The 16,605-nt window shown below is 29.5% G+C and overlaps 1 protein-coding gene across 1 annotated transcript in view; it reads right to left on the bottom strand.

Moving 5' to 3' along the window:
• LOC129962825 (uncharacterized) overlaps nucleotides 1-16,605 on the bottom strand; it is a 424,996-nt gene that overhangs the window by 29,881 nt on the left and 378,510 nt on the right. Inside the window, exon 3 of the mRNA XM_056076824.1 lies at nucleotides 12,343-12,415. Coding sequence (XP_055932799.1) covers nucleotides 12,343-12,415 — 73 coding nt within the window. The remainder of the gene's footprint in view (nucleotides 1-12,342; nucleotides 12,416-16,605) is intronic.

Below are 16,605 nucleotides of genomic sequence, written 5' to 3'. Positions count from 1 at the left end.
AACTTTCCTAAGCTCAAAAATTAAAACAAATTTTCTTTAAATTAAGGAATTTATAACTAATATATAACTATAAGTTGTAAGAAATTACAGTTGTTAATAGCAATCAGTTTGAGTTTAAATTCAACCCTTTAAAACTTTTATTACTAAAAAAGATAAATTCATAATTTAAAGAATATAATTCCTTGCAAGATTTTTTAATTATAAAATGTTAACATTTTGTTTTTTGCCGTTTAATAATTTTAAAGTACAAAACGAGTTCTTTTTTTTTTTATGGTTGAGGATGTTCTAACTAAGGTACAGAAATTCTTTTTAATAATTAATGCCGGCAATTTTTACGACATGATTTTTGTTAGTTTCATGTGCTTTATTTTTTTTATCTTTTTGCGTGTTTCTTCGCTTTCTGCGCATGCGAAACATAGAAAAAAATAAGTATTGTAATTGAAGAAACAAAAACTGAACGTTTTTATGAATTTCCACGTTTTCGAATTTAAGTATTGCAATTGAAAAAAAAAAAAAAAAAAAAAAAAAAACTAAACATATTTATGAATTTTTACGTTTTCGAATTTTTGGGGAAAGAAAGCGTAAATCTTGCAAATTTATACTGTCTAGAGGTAAAGGCAATAAACCGAAAATGCAACAATTTAAAGTTATGATATTTGGTATGTAATTATTACATCAAAATTAAAACTTTCGACGAAATTCATATTAAACCCCTTTACAGAAGTCTGCTTGTCTTTCCGTCCATGCACATGTTTCAACATGGAAATGAAAAAACAACAACATTCGACATAAATGAAATTCGACATTTGGCCATGACAACAAATCTTTATAACCTGATCCTACAGATTAGTTATACATATTTGGAGGTTAAAAAAATTATTATACAGTAGGAGGATAATAAGAGAGGAGGTTAGACATTTCTAGACGTGGTCTGATGATAAGGACGATATCTGAGATTGAACCCGCTTTTTAAACGTTAATACCACACAAGTGAGAAGAAATTTCAACCATGGCGTCAAAGAAGATTAAAAATATGTACCTTTATACCTAAAGAAAATAACGATGTTCAAATTGTTACTTTTCAAAGAAACATAGAAAATAAAACGTGATGTTCGACTACGTGATGGTAAACTACCTTGATAAGGTATATTTAAAAAAAAAAAATAGTTGTTTAAAAAATTTTCCACATGATGCTTTAACAAATATGCATCCACATTCCTCATTATCATGAGCAATAAATTTCTATATTAGCTTGAAAATTAATTATTTTTAAATGTAATTTGCAGAAATTCCCTATAAAGCATCTAAACTTTCCAGAAAAAATCATTATAATTCGTCTGTATTAAATATTAGACAATTTTATCAATGAAATGATTTTCTGAACCAAAGCCAAGCATTATAGTAATAAATTGTTTTTATCAGTACCTCATACTAATAACAAAATATGGTTCTTTAAATTTATTTTTCTGAATGATTTATAAAGGACGTCCCAAATTAAAGCAAGATTTGAATTTGCCTCCATTCATGCAGTAAAATGTGGCAACCCTATTAAAAAAATTTGAAAGCTGATAATTTAAGGTTAGTAAATATGGAGCATTACACCATGGAACAACGTGTTTTCATGGTTGAACAATATTTAAAAAATGACGACAGTCTGGCGGCCACAGTTCGAACATTTCAGAACAGGCCCCCTAGATCGTATGATTTTATTACTATTGGATTTCTTTTTATCGGGTTATTTGAATTTAAACGTCCATGTCAACAAGTCCACAAGCACGTGTGCATTGAAAGAGGAAATTTAACTCTGCATCAACAATATTCAGCCTCATTTATGCAAAATGGTCATGGAAAATTTCGTCCAAAGGGTGTGTATGTGCCAGCAAATCCGTGGAGCCCTATGTTTTATTCTGTACATATTGTTACGAATCTGCAATGCGGCTTCCCAGCATAGTTGGTTCCATAGGAGGTTCCAGAGCTTGGCGACAGACTTGGCGACCATTTGGCGACGTTGGCGCCAAAATAGATTATACCCCAAACATCGAGAATTTTCCCGATCCGTCCAGTAGGAACGGAGATACGCCTCGAACGTTCCTGATTGGTTGAGAGGCTTCTAGCCCCGCCTCCTAAGACCTGTAAAAGGAGCTGCAGCTGCCGGGGAGTGACGGTAAATTGGGTGGTGAACCAGATCGGATAGTTGAAGTCGTGGATCAGTGGAGTCAAAGAGTAGTCGGAAGCGACGGTGAAGAACTCATCTTCCAGGGACTAACGGAGCAGCGACGGAGTAGAGCTGCTGTGTATACTGTTGTATGCTGCACGTCTCGGCTAAAAATAATCGTCTTCTGTGCTGTATATAGTTGTCGTCTTTGTGCTGTCCTGTGTGTCTTCGTGTAAATAAACGTCGTTGTTTTATTTTCTACTGCCGCCTGGTGATTGAGCGTTCTTCACACCATATAACTTCCACTATCCAAACGAACCCCGGAAATTTCGTATCAATATCCTGTGTGCTTTACAATTCAATAAAAATATTAAAATTTAAATAAGGAAAAACTGTGTATATCGCAGGATCTAGGGAACCAATTCCAATTCTTTTGAGCTATGGTCACCAAACTTTCATTGTTTTTGAAATATTGTTCAACAATGAAAACATGTTGTTCTATCGTGTAACACTCCATTTTTACCTATCCTAAACTATCGGCTGTTTTGGCAAATGGTTCTTTAATAAGGTTGCCAACACTTTATTGCACGTATGATGGAAAATTCTAATATTGCGTTAGCTTTGGGGCACTTTTACAATATAAGAAATATTAAGAAACATGTTAAATCAATCACTAAACAAAATCATGCATTTGGAATTTCTTTTAGTTTTCTAGAATTGCATGATAATTAAGGAATCATAGATGAGCAATATAAATCATGCATTTGGAATTTCTTTTAGTTTTCTAGAATTGCATGATAATTAAGGAATCATAGATGAGCAATATAAATCATATTATAATTCATTAATTAAGATACTTTTTTAGTATCTTAGTAAATCCTAGTTTTGTTTATGAATAACTTATATTCCGTTGCAAAAATGGCTCATTTCTGTATGTTTGACCTTCTTTATAGATTGTTCCATGAGTTTAAAATATATCTACATACCAGAAAAGATATGAGGTTTGAAAATTTTACTGTATTACTTTTATATACAAATATATGAAGAAAAAATGATATCTAGTTACGTTTCTATCATGACTATTTTCCTGCACAGCAGGATCTTTTCACAGACGTCTTCTGGGGGAAATAAAAACGTGACCCTCGAGATTCGAAATGGATGGAAGGCCTGAAGGTGTTTAAATCTTTGAGAAAACACTTTTGCAAGAAGCAGACGGGAAAAGGTGAAAAATAATAACATGCTTCACCGGATGTTGCGAAAGGAGGAAATTTTCCTTTCGATGTCGCTCGAAGCCACTCAAGAAATGCTGAAATTGCTAAAAGAGTAACTACTTTGAAGTGAACTTCAAAATGTTTCTAACGACCTTTATGCTTGACTTTTTATTGACAGCCTTGGGCCAGTTATTGAATGGATATCAATTAATATTTAATGTTTATCAGTGTAAAACGGTTTGACCTGATTATTCTGCTCTTAAATTACAATCTAATGAATCATCATTTTTTTTTTTTTTTTTTTTTTGTAAAAAAAATATGACGCCAAAATTGCTTAGGTTTTAAGGGAAACTGTAAAATAAAATGAGTATAATTAAGTCACAAAGTAATCAAAGAGCTAACAAACTTTCATTTGCTTTAGTTTACGAATGGTTTTCTTTATTAAATTAAATGCTATTTATCCTTGGTGAAAATACTTGTTTTGTTTAATTTCAATTAAATATCTTATGCATTATTTGATGTTTGTGATTCGTTCAAAAATATTTTTGCATATCATATTTTGATAGAGATTAAAGAAATTTTCCTTTGACCTGATTATTTAGATATTAAATTAGAATCTAATGAATCATCACGTTTTTTGCGAAAAAATAAGACACCGGATTTGATCAGGGTTTAAGGAAAATTATGAAATAAGAAAAGAATAATTATGTCATAAAACAGAATAAAAAACTTTTAATTGCTTTAGTTTATAAATTGTTTTCATTTTTATTAAATTAAATATTAGTCATCTTTGGCGGGAATGTTTGTTCTTTTTAATTTCAATTAAATATCTTATGCATTATTTGATGTCCGCGGTTCTTTCAAATAAAGTACAAACTATGAGTTGCTTTAGTTTATAAATTGTTTTCGTTTTTATTAAATTAAATATTAGTCATCTTTGGCGGGAATGTTTGCTCTGTTTAATTTCAATTAAATGTATTATGCATCATTTGATGCCCATGGTTCGCTGAAGAAAGTATTTTCAGTATCAAACTACGATAGAGATTAAGGCAGTGTTATTTTAAATTTAGCCTTACAAATGTTCTTTTTAATACATATATGAATTTAACTAATGGATCGTCTCAAGACGCCAATTAAAACGTGCAATTTCAATCGCATTATTTTACGTAGTATTGTAACTTCCATGGTATGTTCTAAAAATCTTTTTCACGTATAAAACTGAGATAAAAATTAAAGCAGTGTTATTTTAATGTGCGCCTTAAAACTTTCTGCTTATTACATATGAATTTTACTAAAGGAGGCAGGTCTCATGACGTCAATTAAAACCGGTTTATTCCAATCTCATTGTTTTACGTAATTTTGTAATTTCACTTGGTTATTTTTCATATAATTTAAGGAGATGTAAAACAGAACGTTTCTTTATTAACTTTTAACAATTGAAGAAAAGCCCACTACTAAATATTTGCAGAAACTAAATAAACGATTGAATCTTCATTTCAAGATTGAAAAACATCTTTGGAAATTGTACAAAGTTTAATTCTTAAAAAAAAAATTGAAATTAGGAAAATAAATAGCAAGTCTTCTGAACTGATAGCATTAAAAAGGTATTTTTAAATTTTTTTTAAATGATGCAAAGGTTATTTTCATATGATAATATTACCAAAATGCACATCAAAGATTTGAAATTTTTCTGAAATTTTCAATAAAATAGATTTTGAAATCGAGAATTGTTTATTATATTTTGAAAATTCAAAGTTCATTTAATGTATTTATTCAAATTAATATACACTTTCATATTTTCATAAGTCAGTACACACACATATACACATAGAGAGAAAGAGAGAGAGACTAGCTTTTATTTTAGTAAAAGAATTCACCTACACAAGGTCCAAATTATTTTCATTAAAGATATTTACATACATTAAGTATATAGAATTGATTCATGTTATGTTTCTAAATAGTTAATTGAAAATTGGTTACAAAATGTGTTTATTTTTTATATGCTCCTTTGATAAACAATTATTTGAACATTTAAATAATTTCAATATGTTGTTTCTACTAAAATAACCCTTTAGTTGATGTTGTGTGTTTACAAGTTTTGTAGCTAAAAAAGGACGTTTTGGACTAAATCATAATCTTACATTCTTATCAATTCGACGAGATTACTTCTTACCTAACATCCTAAATATTAAATTCGAAGCCAAACAAATGATAAGGACTTGAGCTCCAGATTAAAAGCAACATTCATAAGACCAGGAAACTCATTAACTCTTCATTGGAAACCAAACTAATTTAACTAACTAAACCAATTATATTTCAACTTCACAAATGAAATTTAACCACTTCAAAGACATTACACATAGAATTATTCTTTAACCCCTTTGAAAAATCAAATTTTAGTTTGGAAAGTGATTCTAATATTTCAATGAGAAATTTGCGACTGTATAGTATATGAAAACTATTACTTTATTGTCAGTGCTATCAACACACCGAAAATACGCTGCCGAAAATAAATATGCGTTTATATTTATAATTATTAAAAAACTTATTCAAATGCTTTTCATACTTTCCCCTGAGCTTTACATATTTAGCAGATGCACACCCATTTTTATTTGTAAAAATATAGTTTCTGCGTTAAAAACCAATTTTGGAAACTGTTAGGAAAAAAACAATGGAATAAAAGTAAGCAAATTTTTAATTAGGAAGCTTCTTTTTTATTTTATGCATAGAGCAAGTTTTTCGCCATCATTTTTGTATAAAATCAGGATAAAAAATATTTAAAAGTGAAAAGTTGTATTTTCTGTATACTTTTATCAAAATATTTCTCCTGGTAAGTTTTTGACTAATTGGGAAAAATGAAAACGATATTCTTCATATCTGAGGCATATACAGTATCTGAAGGATAAATCTATAAAATACCTCTATTATTATGAAACAGACGTAACGATGACAAAATAATAACTTATCACAAGATACTTCGACATATGAAAAATTCGTTTCATATCGTAGTTCGAAGCCACCCTAAAGAAACTGTCTATGAAATGAAATAAAACTGAAGAATGTGTAAAAAAATTCTTTTACTGGAGTGATTCGAAACATTATAAAATTTTTAGATGGTATAAAATTTGATTTTTGTGATAATATTTTTAAAATAATCATTCGGGAGTCGACAATATTTCGAATAATTATTAATTAAAATTCTAGTCGAAATTTCAGAAGACTCGATCCGAAGTTTGCATTCGCAACCTGCAAATTCTATTTCTTTCAAATTCTAGATCCAATGGTTTTCTTTGTAGTGGCAAATAAACATACATACATTTGATGTTATTATTATTGCGGATACAGACAAATATAATATTTTATTATATCTACTTTTTCAAAGTTTGTTTTGTTGACTTTGGAATACAAGAAATACTTTAGTTAAATTTTATGACCTTATAACAGTTTTTTTTATTTAAGTATCCAATAAGGGACATTGGATCCGCCCGGTTGACCATCTTCATAGATTGACAAGTGAACCTTTCACAGTTTTGTATAAAGCAGTCTAACATTAGAATCATGCATTATTTAAGGAGCTTATATCCTTATATTCTACATGAAATGAGCATTCGTAAATTCTACAGAAGTCTTGAGCATACTACAAGAGAATGAATTTTTGTAGCACGTTTACTAGGATATTTCTCCCCAGACAGCATTATCGTTTTATTACTTCAACTGGGAGTAATAAAACTGAAAATCTGGAGAGAAAAAAAAGGCAGAAGAGGGAAGTGAAGTAAACAAACAAATAAATTAAAATCTAAAAAATAATAACATGCATCATCGATTATTTTGAAAATGTGGCATTTCTCCTCACTTCTTCAAGAAATCATTATGCGAGTTCTGAAATTGGTAAATGCATCTACTATTCAAGTTAAGGCTAGTTAAAGCAACATTAGGGCTATTTTGGGATGGATCTCGTAATGTTGAGCAGAGGTCAGACGATGAGGATGATTCCTGAGCTTGTGCCCACTCTCCAAACTTCCACACCAGCGGGAAGACGCTTTTAGTCATTTACGCAATAAGCCAACGCGTAGCTCGCACCAGACTCACTTATACGACAGTTCTTCTGTGGAAGCTGGTCACGAACATGAAACCCATCATGCCACCTCAATCCACGATTCAAGTTAGACAAAATCTTTTTTTTATTTTAAAATATTTTGAAGCTCCAACATGAGATACTTGACCTTTGTAAAGAAAGATTTCAGTTAGTTATTGAATGAATTTGTATGCCGGTTTCCTGCCATAGGAGTAGTGCGTCTTCCTCGTTATCTCGGCGTTCTGAGTTCAAGTCCCGGTTCGGGCATGGTTGTTTTTCATCTGTTCTATCTGTGAGATTTGTGAATGTGCCTACCTGTAAAAAGCGGCTGTGCAAGCGAATGTGATGCGTGAGTAGCTAAGATGTACTCTTGGCCCTAATTGGCGCTACTAAAAACAAAAGACACTTCCTTTGCTTAAAATCGCCGACTTTGTCAGTGAACTTGTCCATGGCAAATGCCATTAGAAACAGCAACAATGAATTTGCATTTAGTATATTGGCTGCCAAGAGAGTAACCTCTGATTCACATTTTCTAAATAAATCATACCTAATTAAATGACCTCTCTTTAGTACAGTTAAGGGATAGCAACGAAAACATAATCTGATTAGATATATGATACAAATAATAGGAGAAAATCACGGCGTAGAATGTATTAATGCTTTATATATCAGCGAAACAAAGGTACTTTAATTATAGAAAAATGAAATTTATTGTAGAACTGACGGTAGTTACTATATATTTAGTTTTACCACACTCGTCAAATTGCCGGCATTTTGATCCTTATGGCTTTAATTGTAATTTTTGGCTTAGTTTATGCAAGTAAAAAAGCATAATTTAACAAAAACATTTAATATAATTAATTAATTAATTATTAATTTTAAAAAACGAAGAAAAACAGTTTGATAATTATCGTCCTGATTACATTTAACAGTTAGAGCTTTTAGTCTTAAATTGAATCATAATCGGAATAAAATTCTCATGGAGTCATATGAGAATTTTGCATATATAAGGAATCGCAAGTACTTCTGTTGAAAAGATGGATTCGATTATAACAACGAAGTTGTATTTTACACCTCAAAGTTAGAGAATGCCATACTAAATTTTATTCTTTTTGTGGATATAGAAATAAAATTTTTCTTTCTGGTCCCGTAATTGCATCGAGCTTCAGAAATTATTATTAAATTTGGATGTAAGGTTTCTTTTTCTTACCATTTTCTTCACCTTTTAAGAATCCATCTTTTAAGTCTTGGTATATTAAAATATTTTAGGATTAAAATTGACTTAAGAAAATTTTTCATTTAGCTTATTACATAAATTTAATTTGAATAATTTGGTTCATTAATAATTAAGTAACAAATCGAATCGCTCCATTTTATATGAGATAAGGAACTGAAGCATCTTATTGGGAAGTTTGTCAGAACTTATATAAACCTACATAACTTCATACAGAGATTGGTAAATTGATTGGTGAGAAGCATTCTTTCCATAGCCCGAGGAAGGGTTAATGAGTGAACTGTGATTGGAGACAAAGTGTGACGGCTTTTGTCCCAATAGTTTTTATTTTACCTTTTTAGTAAATGGAAGAAGACAGGACAGAACAAAACAAAACACAATATATAAACACGCTAACAGTGCAACATCATTTTTCATTTATTTTCTAGACCGATTATCCCTCTCTGACACTTTTTTTTCTATTGACACCTGTCAATTCTTGTCCTTGCTTGATAACTAATTTTCTTACCATGCTGTATTACCATTTGATTAGCGCAGCATAGCCGAATATGACTTTTGCGCCAATAAGCAACTACAACAACAACAACATCTTACCATGCTGTCCGGAAATTCGTTAGATCACAGCGGAACAATTTGCAATTCGTGTTGATAAATAATTATATTTAACCAAGATTATAATTAGAATTTTCCTAGAGTTTATTCTTGTTAAATTTGTTTCAAGTTTATTCTCAAAATCTCCGAGAGTGTGAAGTATATCTTTTACCCTAGAAATACTATTTTTAAATATATAACTAGTTTTATCACATCCGTCAAGTTGGCGGGTTTTTGATCATCATGATTTCCATTTTAACTTTTGGATTAGTCTATGTAAATAAAAGAATATAATTTAATACAAAATATTTAATACAATAATTCATTAATTATTAATAAAAAAAACCCAAGAACCCCAAGAAAACCAGTTTTTATTTGCATTTATAGGATATCCATTCAGAGCTTTTAGTTCTAAACTGAATCATAATCGGAATAAAATAGATCCCATTATAACGGTTGCCGATATATGATCAATCAATATAATTTCATATAAAATATGTAAATCAATTTTATCCAGGAAATGCCGAAAGCTATGTATAAATGACTGTAAATACGTATTGATGTCCAACATTGCAGAGATGACATGATCCATAAAATATTATAAACATTGAAATTGATAAAGCCGCCATTTTGACAAGTCTTGGTATAAAAAGGTATAGGTCATACTTATTATGGAAGTTAAAACGGCTGAGTGGGAATTGAATAGGAATATGAAATTGTTTTTGTATTTAATTAAAAGTCGTCAAAAAGTTCTAGAATAATATATAAATTATATGAAAATTTGTAAGCTTGAAATTTAAAAAACCGTCAAAATGACGTCTTGGTAGTTCTAGTGTTAAAAAGCATTATGCTTTTGAAGCGCATCATAATAAGCAAGGTATTAAAATTAAAGTACAAGAAGAATTACTAATTCAGAAATTATAAATTTCTTCTCGTCTTTGTCATATATTCCCATAGATGAATGTCACTTAAAATATAATTCGTTGAGAAAAATTGCCACAATATTTTATGATTGAAAGACAAAGCAGCTTCTTAAAGACCTGCTAATTTTCTTAAAAAAACTAATAGATAAAATTTTAACATTTACAGATAAATTTAAACAGATATTTAAATATTTTCACAAAATTAATAAAGCAAGGAAATTACAATCTCAAAACGTAGGAAAGAATAAGGCTTAATATCCTCTACCATATAATTCATAATTTGATGCAAGAGCAGCATAATAAGCAAGGAATTAAAATCAAAGTACAAGAATATAAAATTTATAAATTTCCTTTCGCCCTGATCATGTATTTCCATAAGCAAATGTCACTTAAAATATATATCGTTATGTGCAATCTCACCAATATTTTTTATGATAGAAAGACAAAGAAGTTCCTTTAAGACCTGTTAATTTTCTGTAAGATAATTGAAATGATGATGATGTGAAAACTGATAGATAATGTTTCAAGATTTGAAAATAAATTTAAAAAGGTATTTAAAGATTGCAGAAATTTTTACAAAATCAATAAAGAAATAAATATATATTTTCAAAACTTATAAAGGAATATCACTTCTACCCTCTGCCACACAATTCATAATTTAATGGAAGAGTATTCTTGTGGAAAATTTAAATATCTCTTCACTTAGTTTAATAAAGATTTCATGAATATTCTATCCATTTTAATGACATTTCACAGCCGACATTTTAAATACTTAAACATAGTTGCACTTGAAATCATTTGACTGTAGAAATCATTACTACTTTATAAAACGGAATAAAGTAGCATTAACGATTTAAATGACATATCGTAAAGTTTAAGCGGACTAAACTAATATATGGACAGTTAGAGATATAAAAATTCGTTCTTTGCTTTCTGAAATAAGTTAAAGAGGAAAATTAATTAATCTTTGAAGTGCTGTCTTGTGCACGTCTGTAGAAAAGCATTTCTGAGTATCTTAATACATTTGGATTGCGTATCGTTAAGTTTGCTTTCTCTTAATGTAACTGGCGGATTAAAAGCTAATGAAATTTTCCCACTGAGGGCATAAATTAAAAATTAACCTTACAGTTAAATATTTGGAAATCTCTTACTAAAATGAGGGTTTTAAATGCACTTAACAACCTCAAATTAAGAAATATTGCATTTGTAAAGCAAATCTTCTTATTGAATCTTTTAATGATCTGAGTATAAAATAGTTAAATACTTTTTAATTCCTGTTCCTCATCATCGTTAATACAATTTCAAAGATGTCTTTATTTATTTTTTACTATTTGCATCAATTTATTTTACTTCTTATAGTAACTATACATCGAATATTAGATTTTTATATAATTTTTTTTTTTACTTAAAGTCTTGGGAAAAGCAAAGTTGTATTAATTTATAGATGTCTTTCCTGATATAATATCAATTTTATGAAGTAAAAAAAAAACCCGGTTTCTTTTAATTTTAATGAAAAATTAAATAACATTTGGTTGTTAATAATTTTATTGCATGAAAGACAAATTATTAGGTTGTAAGAAATACTTATAAATTATTATTAAAAATGATACAACGTTTAGATTCTAGGATAGCAAATATTTTATGCAAACATTAAAGAAAAAAAAGTGATTTCAAGTATACATATATTAGTTTCAAAGTTGAACTAAAATCGTCATATATAAAAGAGGAATAAATAAAATTCATAATTATGTCTTTAATGTTCTACAGAAATACAGAATCAAAATAAAGACTTATTATTTCATTAAAATCGATTCAATCTGAAACAAAATATAAGAATAAATCAGTTTTTAGAATTCCATAAGGAAATAAACATGTAAAATCACACATAACTAAGAAACATTATTTTTTAGATATTCTTGCCATTTAAAATGAAAATGCAAACATTGCTTTTATTTACAATGTGGAAATTTTACTTAAAACTTGTTAAATCCATTAGAATTCCGAAACTAAAGTTGGATAAATTATACAACTATTAATATATTTTATTGAATAAATGTCAATATAACCCACTTCATAAATGCATAACACATTTGGCTTATTTTTTATGTCAATTATAGGTATAAAATAACAATTATCGTATAATAAAGACTCACTTGTAGTGCTTGAGCCCACGTCATCATAGCGCGATGGCTTTCTGCTGTCAGGATATGTTCTTTTCCTTCAGAACTGAAAAATAAGAAAAAAATCATATTATTATTGGATATTTACAATGTAGCTATTCACTGCGCATTGTTCTATTGCTATTTTTATTTAATAAAAACCTTATTATATTTAAAATATCAAAAAGTGTTTGATGATAAATAATTTTAAAAATTAAATTATATCATTAATATTAAAAATTAAATTATATCATTAAAATGAATATTAAATATCTTAAATCAATCTTATTAGGCATAAGTAGTCACAAATTCATAGCAAGGATCATTGCCTTTACACTAGAAAGGTGGGAGTTGCCATTTTGATTGCAAATGAATTTCAAATGCACATTTCTTTATTTATTTCCCGATTTTTATTTTTGTCATTGATTTTTTCCTAATTATTCACAAAGTATCTGTTAAATAAAAGATATTATTTTTTTTAGTTCATTATTATCGTACTATAAATATGCATACCTAGAAAGTCTGCCTTTGCAAAATACGATGCGTTTCTAATCTATTTTTTAGGTCATTAGCCAGAGATATATGTATATTTAATTAGCTATTTGCTCCGATGTAATTTTATATCCATGATTATGTCAGTTAAGAGATTATAGTCATGTTGTTTCAATTATCTTATATAGTTTGTTTTTTATGTTTATGAATTACCGAATGGAGATCAATTCTATGACATAATAACATTATTAAAAGCACAAATGACGGATTCACCTATCTTCTAACCTTCATGATACAGGAATTTCACTTTTTTATTCGTTAAGTTAGACGGAATAGAACATAGATATTAAATAGAATTCTGCATTACCTTTTAATACTAGAAGAAAATCCCGCGATCAAAGATTCGTTGAAAAAATTCAAACGATTTGGGAATCTTTTCAAATAATAAACATATTTGTTATGAAATATACTTATAAAATTAATTTTAATTAAACCTAGAATAAGGTATTTTATAGTAGCTAAACTGGAATCATTGAAAAAATAACCTTTTTTTTGGGGGGGGGGAGGTTTTAAAATAGTTTTTATTTTGTGCGGGAATATCTTCGGAAGTTACCGAGCGAAAGCAACAGAATCTAGGTTAATTTTAATTCATAAAAAAACGCTTTGAAGTGCACATTTTCATTTTCCAAAATATATTTGTGCCAAATTTAGTTGCTCTAAGCGAAACAATAAGGCCTGTTGAGCGACCGACGTCACACACACACACACACACACACACACACACACACACACACACACACGCACGCACGCACGCACGAAAGAAAGAAAGAAAGAAAGAAATCTATCTGAAAATATTTGCTCGTGACTCGCAGAATTTATGCGAAATGTACTACTACAGAAAAACAGTCAAGAACAACTATCTTTCAAAATGATCCTGATCGAAATTAAAACTTGCAACAGTATTTGTATTGGTGTATACTTTTAGACGAATTAGATTATTTTATTTCTAAAAATACTTCTAGAAATAAACTGCATTGTGTGACTTGGTGTCTAAACTGTATTCTTGAAATAATTATTTGTAAATTATTTGAAGAAATCACAAGTTATTTATGGTACGGTTTCAAATCTACTATTTCGAAGTATTTCGAGCAGATCAGTTCATTCTAATAACAGAGATCTGAAACATGTTCAATGAGAATTGTTTGCTCTGTTGCAAAATAGTTCTGAATATAATGGCAGATGAGCTTATTCGAAGCATTCAAAGTAAGGATATTTAGTCCCTTTATATATTATAGGTCACAATAACTGGAACTCTGAGGATTAAATTTAGGATAACAGCTTATGTTTAGTCAAAATATTGGTTGAATATCTTCCCATATTAAGGAAAAAATATAAATAAATTCATTGATAAAAACAGTAAAAAACACGTAACGTGAAACATGGCAGAAAGCATTTCATAATATTTTAAGGAATAAATCATGTTTAAAATAGCCAAAATGTATGTATTAAAGAGGCTCGCTGATTTTTAAAAATGTACATTTTACACAAATAATTGAAACTCAATAAAGGGAGAACTGCACCCAAGCAAAATTTTAAAAAATAATAGCAACACTATCATTCATCGAAAAAAATATCAATGTTGGAAAGTTTTCGTATTATCGTTGTATATTGTAACATCGAACATCAAAGAATTGTCAGTAGATGGAGTGGAGTGACATTACAATTTAAATGTGTTTCCTAATTGAATAAAATTTATTTATTTCATATTTAAATATTGCCTTTTGAATTCAGAATCAAATTGATATATTACAATTTAATTTTGCTCCCTAATTGAATAAAATTTACTTATTTCATATTTAAATATCGCCTTATGAATTCAGAATGAGATTGATATAAAATTGCGGTGGTATCTTAGGTTTGCGAAGACACATGATAGATGCTAAAATTTGTGTCTTTCTTCTAAGATGGCACATCATAGAACTGGAAAAGTCTTTTTTTCCCTTTAAGTAAACATACAAAAACAAACTAAAATTTGTAATAGACTATACAACAAATACGCATAATTGGATATCCCGCAGTTTCAACACTAAATTTTAAAAGTCTAAATGACGAGCTAGAAAGCATGTCCCAAACGCTATTAATAGTATTTCTACCAGAAATGAAGTCTCAAATAATACTTTTAGGTTCCATGCACTTGTTGGGGATCTTCTGATCACTCTAAAAATTTCAACTGTCAAAATGTTTAAAATAATTCATAGCATATCATGAACATCTTTTCATATAATAACTATCAATAGAGCAGATATAGACTTTCAGATGCAATTTACCTGTAATGAACTTTTATGACCAATGCGACAAAAGTGTACGGCCGGCAGAGGGCTTAAATACTCCTACAGAAGCTTTTACATGTCATCTTCTATAATGTACCGGAAATTCACTCTTGTCGTGGCCACCAAAAGCGAAATATATATACCGGGTGGGCAAAAAGTCCGTGATAACTTTAAAAAATCATGAAACACGTAAAATTAAGCAAAATAAAAAACGGTTTGAAGATTTAGCATCGTTAAGTTACTGGATTTTTTTAGGTAAGAAAAAAATTAATTTAAAAACCGACGATAGATGGCGTTTCGTACATAAGTGAAAGAACAGACAAGCAAATAACGAAAATAATGTTATCAAATCATTTATTATAGCAATATCTGTTCACCATATCCACCACCACTGGTGATTACCCATTACAGGCTTGTCACAAATCCAGCAACGGTAGAGTACAGTATATCCGGCTATATACAAGACATCTCTCGCGTATTTAATCTTTCAATTTTGACAAATTGGATGGACGGGATCGATATACCCGGTATTTTAAATTTCCCCATTGCCAAAAGTCTGCTAGTGTCATATCTGGTGATCGAAAAGGCCATGGAAACTTGCAACGTCTACTAACGATTCTCTCTTCCCCAAACGTCTGTATCAGGAATTCCTTGACTGGAGTAGCAGTGCGACTTGTTGCTCCATCTTGCATAAACATAACAGCAGGAAACGCATCTTTTACCCTCAAACATGGAACAACCTTTTCGAGCAGAAGCGTTAAATAACGCTGAGTTTTTACTGTCATCGTTTTCCACCATTTACCTGAGCCCACACCACACTGTGACTTTGGGGAAATGCAGTGGTTTCTCAGCGTTTAATTTAATGAACAATTTATTTTAATGAACAACTGAAAAAAGTAACAGAATGGTACATAATTTCACTTTGAAAATGATCTCTTACACTTTTTCCTGAGGCTCCCGAAATACTTATAAAATTAATCTTGTAAAAAGATAGCGCATAACTTTTTCAGAAATACATCTGTTGACCAACAGCACAAAATATGGTTCTTCATGTCATTTAAAACCCTTTTTCAATTGAACTGTGTCTCTCTCTCTCTCTCTAATGGTTAGAAATTAGCTATTGGATCACGTTAGCTAAGTAGACGCACTGTTTATTACTTGAAAGTACTGCAACATTTTTATTGAGTCAAGTAGTTGCAGATATCTTTTGTCTCTTCTGAAAATTCAGTGATGAAGTTAAACAGCATTTACTTAGTACATCAGCCGAGCTAGACACTTCGCAAGCACAATATCTGGTTTATATTTCATTTCAAGTTTCGAATTCAGATAATTTTCTGAATACTGTAACAGACAAAATCTAATTTCTTGACTGTAAAGCTGCATTCTATCCTCTATCTTACAAACATCAGTGATTCAAATTTTATAAAAAGTTAAC

The sequence above is a fragment of the Argiope bruennichi genome, chromosome 3 (genome assembly GCF_947563725.1).
Source record: "Argiope bruennichi chromosome 3, qqArgBrue1.1, whole genome shotgun sequence".
NCBI classification, from domain to species: domain Eukaryota; kingdom Metazoa; phylum Arthropoda; class Arachnida; order Araneae; family Araneidae; genus Argiope; species Argiope bruennichi.
Note: the sequence above shows the minus strand (reverse complement) of the source record. Positions and strands in the feature narration are given on the sequence as shown.